The sequence below is a fragment of the Ornithorhynchus anatinus genome, chromosome 9, assembly GCF_004115215.2.
Source record: "Ornithorhynchus anatinus isolate Pmale09 chromosome 9, mOrnAna1.pri.v4, whole genome shotgun sequence".
Taxonomy (NCBI): Eukaryota; Metazoa; Chordata; class Mammalia; order Monotremata; family Ornithorhynchidae; genus Ornithorhynchus; species Ornithorhynchus anatinus.
In genome coordinates, this window is record NC_041736.1 from 22,262,611 (window position 1) to 22,277,744 (window position 15,134).

Consider the following 15,134-nt stretch of genomic DNA (forward strand, 5'->3'; position numbering starts at 1 on the left):
TGACCCTTTTAGGTGTAATTGAGAGTTATCACATTTCTTCCCCGCAGGTAAATATTTTCGTAATTCAAACTCTGTAGGAACGAAGGGGCTCCCCGATCACTTCCCGAGAAGACACCGAGATATTGTTGAAAAGGCAAAAGTAGAGCCCTAAAATGGAAATATCTGGCGAGCTGTTCCTACAGTTAATACTTTTACGTCTGCTGGACTCTATATCATTACCCGTCGGGGCTTCACTTTTGTTTAGCTCCTAAATGTTATGTCTTCATAACAGACTATTGGTAGCAGCAATAACGGACAATACGAACAAGGAAAATAAGACCACTTAAGAGGAAAGTGTCAACTCCTGGGAGTGGATGTCAATGAATGAATATTCATTGTAATAAACATCTGTTACCTCTGAAAGTTGTTGCAGTAAATCTGTTTTAATAGGGTACAAAAAGCTGAGGATCACATCAACTCGGTTTTTTCCTTCAATTAATGTCTTCAAAACGGGCCTTCATTTCATTTTGACTTTCCGTCGTTAAATGCCACCCTTAAACCAAAGTGAAACTACTACTTTAGGACAACACAGGTTTCTTCTTCTCCCTCGGAATCTATTCTCCAACGCTTGAGTGTCTCGGAAATACATTTTTCAATTTCTACCTGTTTCTTTGCAGAACTGGGTTCGATTATTAATTTCAATCTCTGACAACCTTAGTCCTCTCAAGCTAGGACGTTTAATTTTGCAGCAACCTCTCCAGCTTAGTAAAATGGTTCCAGTTGCTGACAGATAGATTTCGGTGTTCTGTATGTGTCTCTTACTGATTACTCTATGCTCAGATAATTAATCAGTCTAGATAGTGTTTATGCCAGGTATTTTCTGTAGCACACCTAAGAGACAAATTGCCAGAATACTGGGAATTTTCCCCTGCTTACCTTTGCAAATAAACTTCCATTTCTCTTAACACCCCGTAGCTGAACACCCTGCAGTTGAAATGGTAATGAAACTTTGCCTTTTTTTTAAAGACGCCCAGAGAAATGTCAAGACTCTCACGAGCAATTGCTTATTACTTTGGGCCTTTTGCTTCCCCAAGACCAGGAAATATTCAATCACTTCCCGTTTATTTACAAATGCTTGAGAAGTAAAAAGGTTTATTGCAGAAAGCTGAGCATTCAAGCTAATTGAAACCATGGCTAGTTCATATAACTGAGAGTCTGGATAGCTCATTCATTCAGTTTGATTTATTGAGCACTTACTGTGTGCAAAGCACTGTGATAAACACTGGGTAGAGTACAATACAACAACAAACAGACATATTTCCTGCCCACAAGGAGCTTATGGTCCAGAGGGGGTCAGACATTAATATAAATAAATAAATAGGTAGATGAGTAAATTACAGATGTATACAGTTGCATACACAACTAAACACAATTAGGTTAGATTACACTTGTAATTTTGTTCACTTAACCAAATAATTTTTGGGGGGCAGGGCCGGCGGGAAGTTGGATAGGGTAGCTGATAGTTTCAGTTAAAAAAAACCGGATGGTTCAAGCAACGAATGTTGGGATGGTTTAATCAGTCCTTTTTCCCTTGGAGGTTAGCATTCGGAATATAATTAAAAGTGTATAAAATCCAGGAGCCTTATGATCTTAACAAGTACTCACTGAATCAAAAGACAGCACTGTGGTTCACATATTAAGCAACAAGCTGTCTTCAGAATTGAGGATGTGAGTTCTGTTTCCAGCTGTATCAATTAAATATTGAATAACTGGGTCCGCTTTAGACCATCACCCGCACACACACGCTCTGTGTCTCTCATAATAATGGTGGTATTTATTAAGCGCTTGCTATGGGCCAACGTAAGTGGATCAGACACAGCCTGACCCATGTGGGGCATAAGGTCTAAGTGGGGAAGAGAACAAGTTTCTTATCCACCTTCTCCCTCTCCTCCTCCCTTCTCCCCTTCTCTTCTTCCTCCTCCCCTCCTCCTCTCCTTCTGCCTCTCTTCTCCTCCTTCTCCTCCTTTTCTCCTCCTCTCCTCCTTCTCCTCTCTTCCTTCTCCCCTCCTCTTCCTCCTTCTCTTCTCCTCTCCACCTCTTCTCTCAGCGTGGCTCAGTAGAAAGAGCACGGGGCTTGGGAGTCAGAGGTCATGGGTTCTAATCCCGGCTCTGCCCCTTGTCAGCTGTGTGACTTTAGGTAAGTCTCTTAACTTCTCTGTGCCTCAGTTACCTCATCTGTAAAATGGGGATTAAGACTGTGAGCCCCACGTGGGTCAACCCCCACTTAGAACAGTGCTTTGCACATAGTAAATGCTTAACAAATGCAATCATCACTATTATTATCCCTGTTTTTAACAGATGAGGAGACTGAAGCACAAAAAAGTGAAATGACTTGCCCAGATTCACCCAATTAACACAGCAGACAAGTAGCCCAGATGCTATTAGATCCGGGTTTTCTGAGAACCAGGCCTGTGATCTTTCCATTAGAGCAAACTGCTTCTCTCTCTCTCTCTCTTTTTTTATGGTATTTGTTGAGGACTTACTATGTTCCAGGCACTCTGCTAAACACTGTAGAAGATGCAAGGTACTCAGGTTGGATATAGCCAATGTCCCACAAGGGGCTTACAGCCTTAATCCCCATTTTACAGATGAGGGAATTGAGGCTTAGAGAAGTGAAGTGACTTTCCCAAGGTCACACAGCAGACAAATGGCAGAGCAGGAATTAGAACCCAGATCCATCTGTCTCCCAGGTCTGTGCTGTATCCATTAGGCCTCACCGCTTCCCTCTTCTCCTTCTCCTCCCCCGTCGGACCCCCCCGATTTCGATGAACCAGGACAGACAGTCCAGAACCGTCCAGATTACACTGAGCGGGAAGGAAAATTGTTCGGAACAACCATAGCAACAATGATGAAAAGTCTGGGGAGCAAAGGAGAAGAGAAAGCTCTCTGGATAGGAATAATCAAGCAGGCAATCCAGTGTGAAGAGCACTCTACTAAGACACTTGGGAGAGAAAAATAGAGGTAGTAGACAAACTCTGCCCTCAAAGAGACTGTAATCTGGAAGGGGGAAGGGAAAGAGAGGCATTTGACCAGCAGAAAGAGTCCCCGGTGAGTGGGGGAGGGAAGATTGTTCCAGGGCCGGGATGGGAAGAGCTCCAGGTAGAAGAAAGGATCCTATTTGCAGCCTTTCTCCCAATCCACTCAGGTTAGACTTCAAACAGCTCTCACTTTAAGAACTCATTTCTCGGCCTTGGATTGGTTTCAGTGGTTGCAGGCTGTCTCAACCCTACCGGAGTTTCAGCTTTAGCTTCAAGCATTCCCATTTTTAGGTCAATCGATTCACCGGTATTTATTAGGCGCTCACTGTGAGCGGGGCAGGGTACTGAGCGCTTGGGAAAGAACGGTAGAGGCGGTAAACGTGATCCCTGCCCACGAGAAGTTTGCAGTCTACGGGGGAGACAGAGGTTGAAATAAAAATTCGTTTGGGGAACTAGTAGATGGCAGGATTCTGTATGTAAGTGCTGTGGGTGAGGACTAAGTGTTTAAGAGACACTTGGCCAAGTGCATGGATGACTCAGAAGAGAAGGCTGGAAAATGAGGACCTGGTCAATTATTGCTCTTTCTTTTCCTACTTAGACTGTGAGCCCCATGTGAGACAGAGACCGTCTCTCCCCTGACTAACCTTTAATAATAATAATAATAATAATAATGTTGGTATCTGTTAAAGGGCTTACTATGTGCAGAGCACTGTTCATTCATTCAATAGTATTTATTGAGAGCTTACTAAGTGCAGAGCACTGTACTAAGCACTTGGAATGGACAAATCGGTAACAGATAGAGACAGTCTCTGACCTTGGACGGACTCACGGTCTAGTCGGGGGAGACGGACAGACGAGAACTATGGTGATAAATAGAACCGAGGGGAAGAACATCTCGTTGAAACAATAGCAATAAATAGAATCAGGGTGATGTTCATCTCATTGAACAAAATAAATAGGGTGATGAAGATACATACAGTTGAGCGGACGAGTACAGTGCAAAGGGGAGCTCAGTCTGGGAAGGCCTCTTGGAGGAGGTGAGCTCTAAGGAGGGTTTTGAAGAGGGGAAGAGAATTAGTTTCCTCAGCTGCAAAATGGGGTTGAAAAATTGAAATAGCAATTCTCCCTCCCTCTTTGACCGTATGCCCCTCGTGGAACAGGGACTACTCTCCTCTTCATTAGGGCTAGAAGAGGGAGCGAACCCTGTAGTGCGAACAAGAGTTTGCACTTCTTTTCCTTTTGCTTTTCTTGCCTCACCTCTCTCTTCCTCCTCCGTCTAGACCCGCTGTTTCTCTGAGGGGATGGGACGGGAAAGGGGGAGGAGCAGAGGGAAAGGGGAGAGAAGAGGGTTTAGCTGCAGAGAGGTGAAGGGGGGGGGTAGAGGGAGCAGAGGGAAAAGGGGAGCTCAGTCTGGGAAGGCCTCTCGGAAGCGCTGGGGTAGATACAGGGTAACCAGGTTGTCCCCCGTGAGGGTCACAGTCTTAATCCCCATTTTCCAGATGAGGTCACTGAGCCACAGAGAAGTTAAGTGACTTGCCCAAGGTCACACAGCTGACAAGTGGCGGAGCCGGGATGAGAACCCTTGACCTCTAACTCCCAAACCAGGGCTCTTTCCACTGAGCCACGCTGCTTCCACCCCAGCACTTAGCAGAGTGCTTGACACAAAGCCAACGCTTAACAAACTACCGTAGAGAAAAAATACGATAAAGATCTAGTCTGAGGTTACATGTGCCTTTGATGTCCATGCCTTATCTTGTCTGCTTTCTTTTTTTTAACGGTGTTAAGCATTTACTATGTGTCAGGCACTGTACTGAGCTCTGAGGTAGATGCGCGCAAATTACTCGCGCTGAACACGGTCCATGTCCCACATGAGGCTCCTCACAGTCTTAAATTCCACTTTACAGATAAGGTAGAAGCACAGAGAAGTGAAGTGACTCGCCCAAGATCACACAGCAGACAAGTGGCAGAAACTGGATTACAACCCAGCTCCTTCTGACTCCCAGGCCCCTGCTCTAACCACTAGACCACACTACTTCTCCACACTTATATCTACCCCGGTGCTGAGAACAGCGCTTGATGCATAGCAAACACTCTACAAAATACTATAAAGAAAAACCATAAAGCTATGATCTGAGAGCGTGACGTGGCTCAGTGGAAAGAGCCCGGGCTTGGGAGTCAGAGTTCACGGGTTCGAATCCCGGCTCTGCCCCTCGTCAGCTGTGTGACTGTGGGCAAGTCACTTCACTTCTCTGGGCCTCAGTTCCCTCATCTGTAAAATGGGGATTAACTGTGAGCCTCACGTGGGGCAACCCGATGACCCTGTATCTACCCCAGCGCTTAGAACAGTGTTCTGCACATTGTAAGCGCTTAACAAATACCAACATTATTATTATTATTGTGTGACTTTGACATCCACACATTTTTGTGTATGCTCTGTTCCACTTGAGTTGAACGACATTAGTTTCTAACAGTCAGTCAATCCGTGGTATTTTTTGAGGATTTACGCTGTTACCGATTTGTACGTTCCAAGCGCTTAGTACAGTGCTCTGCACATAGTAAGCGCTCAATAAATACTATTGAATGAATGAATGAATATAAGGAGCACTGTAGTGAGTGCCCTGGAGAGTACAAGACAACTGAGTTAACACACTCTATCCCTGCTCATAAGGAGCTCACAGTCTAGACGGGGAGATGGACATTCATATAAAAAACGAATTTACAATCCATAAATCTTACCTTAAATACCAGAAATTGCTCCGTCAGAGGGTTGGTAATTCCCTTGTATTTGGTATAGCCCTATACTAACGAGATCTCTCTTTCAGAGTTAGGCAAGCTATAAGAACCAAATCAAGAAATCTCCAGTCCCCTCACGCTACGTAGTCAAACTTGCACAATACGAAATGTCAGTGAGGCTCATTTGCAACCTCAGCGACACATAAATATATTCATGTCATTATCTCTCCTAGAGGATCCTCGGTTTAAGCAAACTGTTAGCGATCAGCCAGAAGAAAAAGGCAAAGCTAGCCCAAAGTCCCAGGCATGTGAGTCTTTGGTTCAGTCTAATTCCGAGTTCTTGCTAAGCTCTTTGCATTTTAAAGGAGCAAAGTGCTACCCTTTGGGCGATGACTCTGAAAGGCTTGTTTTTTTTGGGGGGAGGGGGGGAAGGGAGACTGAATCCTCCACCCTTGAAGCTGCCTGTCCTGGGCATTCTGCAGGTAAAGACTGTAAACTTGCTGTGGGCAGGGAATGTGTCTCGATTAATAATGTTGGTATTTGTTGAGCGCTTACTATGTGCAGAGCACTGTTCTAAGCGCTGGGGTAGATACAGGGTAATCAGGTTGTCCCACGTGAGGCTCACAGTGAATCCCCATTTTACAGATGAGGGAACTGAGGCCCAGAGAAGTGAAGTGACTCGCCCACGGTCACACAGTTGACGAGTGGCAGAGCCGAGAGTCGAACCCATGACCTCTGACTCCGAAGCCCAGTCTCTTTCCACCGGGCCACGCTGCTTCCCTGATTAGACTGTAAGCCCGTCCTTGGGCAGGGATTGTCTCTATCTGTTGCCGAATTGTATATTCCAAGCGCTTAGTAGAGTGCTCCGCACAGAGTAAGCGCTCAATAAATGCTATTGAATGAATGAATATTGTTAGATGCCAGGCACTATAGTACGAGCTGGGGTAGCTACAAGATAATCAGGCTGGACCCATTCCATGTCCCACACGGGGTTCACAGTCCAGAGGCCCAGACACCCAAAGGCTTGCCAAAAATCATAGAACAGACGAGTGGCGGAGCTGTAATTCGAACCCAGGTCCTCTGACTCCCGGGCCTGTGCTCTTTCCACTAGGCCTCACTGCTTCTTTCTCAGTAGCAGAGATCCGGTGGCCCGGAGAAAAAGAGTGGGACGTGAGGAGATCCGGCCGCACAGAGCTGTAGCTCGGAAGGGGCAGGTCTGAGCAGGGCTTTGGCGGGGGGAGGATTCAAGAACAAGAAGCGGGCTTTATCGATGGTCCCCCCCTAAATTGTCAGGCTGCTTGCTCTTTCACCACAGAATTCTGAATTTCCCACTGGGTAATAATAATGTTGGTATTTGTTAAGCGCTTACTATGTGCAGAGCACTGTTCTAAGCGCTGGGGTAGATACAGGGTAATCAGGTTGTCCCACATGAGAGTCACAGTTAATCCCCATTTTACAGATGAGGTAACTGAGGCACAGAGAAGTGAAGTGACTTGCCCACCGTCACACAGCTGACAAGTGGCAGAGCCGGGGTTTCAACCCATGACCTCTGACTCCCAAGCCCGTGATCTTTTCCAACTCACAGAGAACAACTCACAGAGAACACCTGCCTGCTTGGGAAGAGGCCAGAGCTGGAAGTAAAATACATTTCTAACTGGAATACCAGAAACTCCCACCAGGTAGATGGAGAGTGGGCTTTTTTCGGGGGTGTGTGTGTGTGTCAGAAAGTCAATGAAGATGTCACCAGGCCCCCTGTTAACCAAACCAGGAAGAGTAATAGTAATGATGATAAAAACTGTGGTATTCATTAAGAGCTTACTATGTGCCAGGCACTGTACTAAGCACTGGAATAGATACAAGACAATCAGATAGATTGTTCCTGTCCCACATGAGGCTCACACCCTTAATCCCCATTTTATAGATGAGGTCACTGAGGCACAGAGAAGAGGAGTGAGTTGCTCAAGGTCACACGGCAGACAAGTGGCAGAACCAGAATTAGAACTCAGGCTTGTGCTCTGTCTATTCCACCGTGCAGTAGATTCATTTATTCAATAGTATTTATTGAGCGCTTACTATGTGCAGAGCACTGTACTAAGCACTTGGAGGTGCTTTGGCAATCACTCCCCCATCCCAGAACACCTGATCGGGAACTTTTCAGTACGTAGCAGTGCTGCCTTACGTCTAGCACCGGATGAGGCTAAAGTTTAATCAGTGTTGAGGGTCCATTGCCTAGGACCCTTCTCACCTAGGCTGCTTGCCCTCCCAATCCCGTACCGTGGCCTAGATTTGGTCTTGGGGCTGACATTTTATTTATGGTATTTGGTAAGTGTCTACTAAGTGTCAGGCACTCTTCTAAGCGCTGGGGTAGAGAGACGTTTATCAGGTTAGTCCCACATGGGGCTCCTAATCTAAGTAGGAGGAAGAATGGGTATTGAATCACCGTTTACAGTTGAGGAAACTGAGGCACAGAAGTTAAGTGATTTGCCCAGTGTCACACAGCAAACAGTCGGCAGAGGTAGGATTAGAACCCAAGGCCGTCTGACTCCCGGGCCTGTGTTCTTTCCACTAGGCCATTCTGACTTCCCCATCTATCAGTCAGTAGCACTGTAGTAGGCGTTTAGGCTGGTAAACGATCCCTGTCCTCAAGGGGTAATAGTAATAGTTATCACATCTGTTTTGCACTTACTATGTGTCAAGCACTGTTCTAAGCGGTGGGGAAGACAAGACAATCAGATCAGATGCGGCGCCTGTCCCACACAGGGCTCACAGGATATGTAGGAGGGAGAACAGATAGTGAATCCCCATTTTACAGATGAGGGAACTGAGGCACAGAGAAGTCAAGTGATTTGCCCAAGGTCACACAGCAGCCAAGTGGCGGAGCTGGGATTAGAATCCAGGTCTCTGGCTCTCAGGCCTGTGCTCTATCCATAGGTCACCGTGCTCCTCTTAGGGGTTTAGGGTTGCGGATATTAAAACGCATTGCAGGTAGGGGGTTAGCAACAGCTTAATAAGGTTATATACATAAGTGCTGCGGGGCGAGCACTGGGCCAAGTCAAATCCATCTGTATTTGTGGGTCCCGATGTACATGGGGTTGGGGAATCCTGGGTCCAGAGAATCCGGACCTGCGGCAGAAGGCGGAACCGGTTCTGGCCCAGAACCCCGTGGCAGGGGGGCTTGGTTGCCGTGGGGGTATCAAACATCCAGCAGAAAACCCTCCTGGTCGCTCCCCTTTCCACCACTGGCGAGACATTTAAATTCTTTTTTTCTCTTTTAATTTCTTTCAGAGACCCAGAAACCGAGCCCCTGGCGGTCGTCCACCACTGAGGAGGTTTGTGGCTGAAGGGCAGCAGCACAGAGCCCCCGCCCCTTGTATTCCTGGCCCACCCCAACATGTGCTTCGGGAAAAGCAGGATCTCCCGGTCCCCCAGGCTCTCGGCTTCCAGGACCTCATCAGTCGCCTCTTTGTTTTTTTAAAAATGGCATTTGTTAAGTGCTTACTATGTACCAGGCACTGTAATAAGTGCTGGGATAAATACAAGTTAATCGGGTTGGATCCAGTCCCTGTCTCTCATGGGGCTCACCGTCTTAGTCACCATTTTACGGATGAGGGAACCGAGGCCCGGGGGAGTGAAGTGACTTGCTCAAAATTACACAGCAGACAAGTGGTAGAGTTGGGATTGGGACCCAGGTCCTTCTACTCCCAGGCCCACGCTCTATCCGGTAGGCCACACTGCTCGACGCAGTCCTCTGTCCTGCATAGGGCTCACAGTCTTAATCCCCATTTTACAGATGAGGGAACTGAAGCACCAAGGAGTGGTTTTGGGTCTTTTTTTGGTTGTTTTATAAATGGTATTTGTGAAGAACTTACTATATTCCAGGCACCGTACTAAATTCTGGGTAGCTATAAGATAATTAGGTTGGACACGGTCCCTGTCCCTCAGGAGGCTCGTAGTCTTAAGCCCCATTTTCCAGATGAGAGAAGTGAGGCACATAGAAGTTGTGATTTGCCCAAGGTCACACAATAGACACGTGGCAGAACCAGGATTAGAACCCAGGTCCTTCTGCCTCCCAGGCTCATCATCTGTCCACGAGGCCAAGCGGCTTGACAAAGTCCCTGCCTCACGTGGGGCTCGCAGTCTTAATCCCCATTTTCCAGATGAGGTCACTGAGGCCCCGAGGAGTGGTCTTGTAGTATTTATCTGTGGTATTGTCAAGTGCTTACTACGTGCCGGGGACCGTACTAATCACTGGGGTGGATACAAGCAAATCGGGTTGGACAAAGTCCCTGTTCCGCATGGGGCTGACGGCCTTAATCCCCATTTGCCAGACAGGGTCACTGAGGCCCAGAAGAGTGGTCCTGTGGTATCGGCCAAGTGCTTACTATGTGCCAGGTGCTGTACTAAGCAGTGGGGGGGTGGATACAAGCAAATCTGGTTGGACAGTCTCTGTTCCACATGGGGCTCACGGCCTTCATGCCCATTTGCCAGATGAGGTCATTGAGGCCCAGAGGAGTCATATTGTGGTATTTGTTAAGTGTTTATTATGTGCCAGGCACTGTACTAAGCAGTGGGGTGGGTACAAGCAAATCGGATCGGACCCAATCCCTGTCCCGCATGGGGCTCAGTCTTCATGCCCATTTTCCAGATGAGGTCAGTGGCCCAGAGGAGTGCTAGTGTGGTATTTAAGTGCTTACTATGTGCCAGGCGCTGCACTAAGCAGTGGGGTGCCTACAAGCAAATCAGATTGGACCCAATCCCTGTCCCGCATGGGGCTCCCACTCTAAATCCCCATTTTCCAGATGAGGTCAGAGGCCCAGACGAGTGGTATTTAAGTGCTCACTACGTGCCAGACCCTGCCCTAAGCGATGGGGTGGGTACAAGCAAATCAGATCGGACCCAATCCCTGTCCCGCATGGGGCTCCCACTCTAAATCCCATTTTCCAGATGAGGTCAGAGGCCCAGAGGGGTGCAACTGTGGTGTTTAAGTGCTTACTCCGTGCCAGACACTGCCCTAAGCGGTGGGGTGGGTACAAGCAAATCGGATCGGACCCAATCCCTGTCCCGCATGGGGCTCCCACTCGAAATCCCATTTTCCAGATGAGGTCACGGAGGCCCAGAGGGGTGCAACTGTGGTGTTTAAGTGCTTACTCCGTGCCAGACACTGCCCTAAGCGGTGGGGTGGCTACAAGCAAATCAGATCGGACCCAATCCCTGTCCCGCATGGGGCTCCCACTCGAAATCCCATTTTCTAGATGAGGTCACGGAGGCCCAGAGGGGTGCAACTGTGGTGTTTAAGTGCTTACTCCGTGCCAGACACTGCCCTAAGCGGTGGGGTGGGTACAAGCAAATCGGATCGGACCCAATCCCTGTCCCGCATGGGGCTCCCACTCGAAATCCCATTTTCCAGATGAGGTCACGGAGGCCCAGAGGGGTGCAACTGTGGTGTTTAAGTGCTTACTCCGTGCCAGACACTGCCCTAAGCGGTGAGGTGGCTACAAGCAAATCGGATCGGACCCAATCCCTGTCCCGCATGGGGTTTCCCACTCGAAATCCCATTTTCCAGATGAGGTCTCGGAGGCCCAGAGGAGTGCAACTCTGGTGTTTCAGTGCTTACTCCGTGCCAAACCCTGCCCTAAGCGGTGGGGCGGCTACGAGCAAATGAGATTTGTCCCGCACGGGGGCTCCCACTCGAAATCCCCATTTTCGCACTGAGGGCAGGGGCTTCAGGGGAGGGAAGGGACTTTGCCAGGGTGAGCTGGGGCGGACTGGTGATGGAGGGTGGGGGGGGGGGGGAAGCAGGCCCTGGCTCTGACCACTGGGCCACATCCGGGGCCTGGCAGGGGGCCGGTCCTGGGCCCTCGGGGGCCGCCGGGCTCTGTCCCTGACCAAGAGGAGAAGGGCAGGGAGGCTTGGGGGCGGCCATGGGCCTCGCCTCCCTTTGTCCTTGGCGCGCGGGGGCGGGCACGTGCGCCCCCCAAGGGGGGGGGAGGGGAGGGCGCGCGCCCCGCTCCGGGAGCGAGCCGGGCTTGGGCCGGCTGCGCGCGCACCTCCCTCCCCCCCCCCCCCCCGCCGGCTCGCTCGGACCCCTCGGCTCGGGCGGCGGACGCGGCGCGCGCCCGTCGCGCGCGCCCCCCCCCTCCCTCCAACTCGCCCCGCGGCGCCACCCTCCGGCCAGAGCGCGGAACTGCACAACCCCCTCCGACTTGCACCGTTCCACGCTCCCCGGCCAGAGCCTCCTCTGGTGCTTTTTTTTTTTTTTTTTTTCCTCCCTTCCCACCCCCCCTTTCCCCCCCCTTCCCCCCCCCCCCCGGGGCTGCTTCCATTTCCTTAAGGAAGGATTTTTTTTCATTCCCTCCCCCACATCTTAGCGGCGTGGAAGCGGGACAGGACGGCGGCGAAGGTAAAAAAAAAATAAAAGCTGGATCGGCGCGGGGGGCGGGGGGGGGGGAGGTCGCTTTGCAGCTGCCGCTCTTGCAGGAGCTCAGCTGCAGGAGCAGCAGCGGCTGCAAGAGCTGCAAGAGCTGCAGCAGCCGCCGGGGCGAGCTGGGGTTGGTCGGTGGGGTAGGAGGGGGTGGGGAGGGGGCTCGGGGAGCTTTGTTCTTGTTTGCAGCGCTCGCCTGACGGTCTCCAGGAGCCAGGACTGACTTCACGCATCACTTGGTGCACACACACCATGCTGATATTGGAGCGCTGCCTCCTACCATAACAAACCCTCGCCCCGTCCCTCCCCACAAAGGGGGCTGGAAAAAAAAATACCCCCCCCCCCCCAACTGCATTTTCAGCGCCGCCGCTTCCCCAGCCCTTGCTGCAATTTCCGACTCCAAGCCTCGGCTGGCTCCCTTTTTTTTTTTTTAATCTGGTGGTTGCACGGTCTATTTGGGCTTTGTTCCTTTTATTTTTTTTGGGGGGGGGGGGGGGGTGGGTCAAGATGTCGGTCTGTGATATCCAAACTGATCAAGGAGGTGCAGTTGGAATTTGGCTTTTTGCTGGAGAGCAGCGCCCTGGTAGCCGAATGGATCTCTGCTGCTGATCGTGCAAATGACTAAGGCTGCATGGGAGTTGCATTTTAAAAGTACAGGGCTGGAAAGCTCAAAGGCGAGGAGAGAATTGTCACTTTAAGGCGGCCCAGAGGTAATGAGCAGGACCTGCTATTTTCCTCCCCTCCCCTCTTTCCCAGGAAGGGGATCTGGTAGCCCTGATCGATGTAACTGCTCTGCGAGTGTAAATATTTAGAGGGTATTAGTGACTTTTTAACGTTTTCGGCGAGGTCTGTTATTTACAATGTGTCATATGTTATTAATGCTCATCGACCGAGATTCCTGGCAGATCCGCCTCACGCCTTCGAAGAAAGTAGACAATCTATCAATTGTCCAAGGGCAGGAAAAATGCGAGTGGGTTTTCCAACTTCGGCAGCCCCGTAGATGGCCCGGTGTTGGAATTCTGGCGCTCACCCCCCCAGTGACCTCGCAGGGAAGACGGATCTGGCATTAAATGGGAATTGGCTCCGATATTCGAAGTCTCCCGGAGAAGGGAGCGTGGCACAGGCGGGTGGTTCTTCGGCCATAACTTTCTTTCTCTCCTCTCTCCCCTCGAAGTGTCCCGAGGAAGAACTTTTCCAAGATGTCCAGTGATAGACAGAGGTCAGACGATGAGAGTCCAAGCACCAGCAGTGGTAGTTCAGATGCAGATCAGAGGGACCCGGGAGTACCCGAACCCGAAGAACAAGAAGAAAGAAAGCCTTCTGCAACCCAGCAGAAGAAAAACACCAAACTCTCCAGCAAAACCACCGCTAAGTTGTCCACTAGCGCTAAAAGGTAACGATGATACGTTCGAGGGAACGGTAGCGGAACACCGTTATAGAGAGTGTTTTCGGTAGATCTGATCCTTTGCCTTGTACGGGTTTGAGAGATTCACGAGGACGTTGCTTTTTAAGTTGACCCGCCGCGCTCGTGCCCGGTCAGATCGGTCGTCGTGCTTTAAAACCCACGACTCCTGCCCGGAAAACTTAAGTCGAGGGTGAGCTTGAGCGGGGTGGTCCTTGTGCAGAGGTGGATTGGAAGCGTGTCGTTCCCGGATTTCTTTCTTTAAGATGAGCTTGCGGAAGATCATTCGCTTGCCCCCACGGTGGAAGGTTTGGGGGCGTTTACCTGGCGGCACTTCTGATTTCTGTTCATCCTCAGGGTGATAAGTCGTTATGGAGATTGGCGGTAACCCTTAATTATCCAAAGCTCCAGAGACCCTTGTGGAATGACCCCACCTGATATCAAACCCGACTTTTGAGCTCTGCAAAAAACGATCATCGTAGCCCTATCCTGACGAGAGAGAAGCTTTGATCGTTGGCTTACGGTTAAAGCCAATCCTCCTCGTCCTGCTTTTCCCTCCCATTGAGAAGTTGCTTCCTTCCATAAGTTACTTCCAACCTGAAGAGGAACAGTTCAAAGGACACTTTGTCACATCCGTGTCCGTTGTGAGCATCTCCGCTTCCTTTGCGTGTTCAGTTGTGTTTCGTAGAGTACGCTGAGGGACATGTGGTTTTCTCCCGCTTGATAGATGTGTGACTTTCGAAGAACAGAAAAATTACTTACCAAGTGCCCCAATGGAAGTTACGTTATGGAAAAGCCAAGGACCGCTACCCAAACATGCACGTACCTTAGACGGTATTGAAATTCGATGACGGTAGCGTCGTCGTGCTCGTTGAGTAGCCATCTCAAGGAGCCCGCCCGGAGTTTTGAAAGGCCCTTCGAATCATTTTCTTCATCGGGTTCTCACTTTTTAAATTTGGGTAGTACCTGGGATCGTTAAAACGTGCCGCTCAAATGAAAGGATTGCGTTGCGGTCTGTTGTTTTGTTTTAAATGGTACTCGTTAAGCGCTCTCTACGTCCCGATCCGAGTAGGATCAGATCTCCATTTCACAGATGAGGAAATTCGGGCGCGGAAAAGTTAAAGCGACTCGCCCAAGTTCTAATGGAAGAGGTAGCATTAAACCAGCCTAATGTTCCGAGGACGTTTATTCTCCGAGGCCTGATGTGGTTAATAAAACCCAAAAGGAAAACTTTAAAAGCCAAATGTCTCCGAATTTAAAGTTTCACGTGACACACTTAGGGAAAATACACATGACTGAGGAGGGCAGATGGAGCGAAGTGAGCAGGAGTCAAACTCCTTTAGGACTGTCCCAGTGACATAATGGTGTGTGTGGAGTTTCGTTTTTTAACTTGAAAAAGTACCCAGGGACATCAGATCCCGTCAAAAGTGTGTCTTGTCGCTGGGACAGTCGCCTGTTCGTTCCGCCCCCATAAAAGAGGTTTAAAGTCACTGTCAAACGTTCCAGGGTCTCCCCTCCTTCCTCGTCTCATTTGCATATAAGCTTGCAAAGAGAACTTTCC

At 49.7% G+C, this 15,134-nt stretch overlaps 1 protein-coding gene across 2 annotated transcripts in view; it reads left to right on the plus strand.

Moving 5' to 3' along the window:
* The first annotated feature begins 12,061 nt into the window (after positions 1 to 12,061).
* Positions 12,062 to 15,134, plus strand: part of UBE2E3 (ubiquitin conjugating enzyme E2 E3) — a 74,710-nt gene continuing 71,637 nt past the window's right edge. Inside the window, exons 1-2 of one of the 2 annotated variants that reach the window (XM_029072553.2) lie at positions 12,062 to 12,150; positions 13,346 to 13,564. In XM_029072553.2, coding sequence (XP_028928386.1) covers positions 13,371 to 13,564 — 194 coding nt within the window. In that variant the 5' untranslated portion in view covers positions 12,062 to 12,150; positions 13,346 to 13,370. Of the gene's footprint in view, positions 12,151 to 12,679; positions 12,882 to 13,345; positions 13,565 to 15,134 lie in introns of those variants that run through there. The other variant, XM_029072554.2, reaches the window with a different exon arrangement.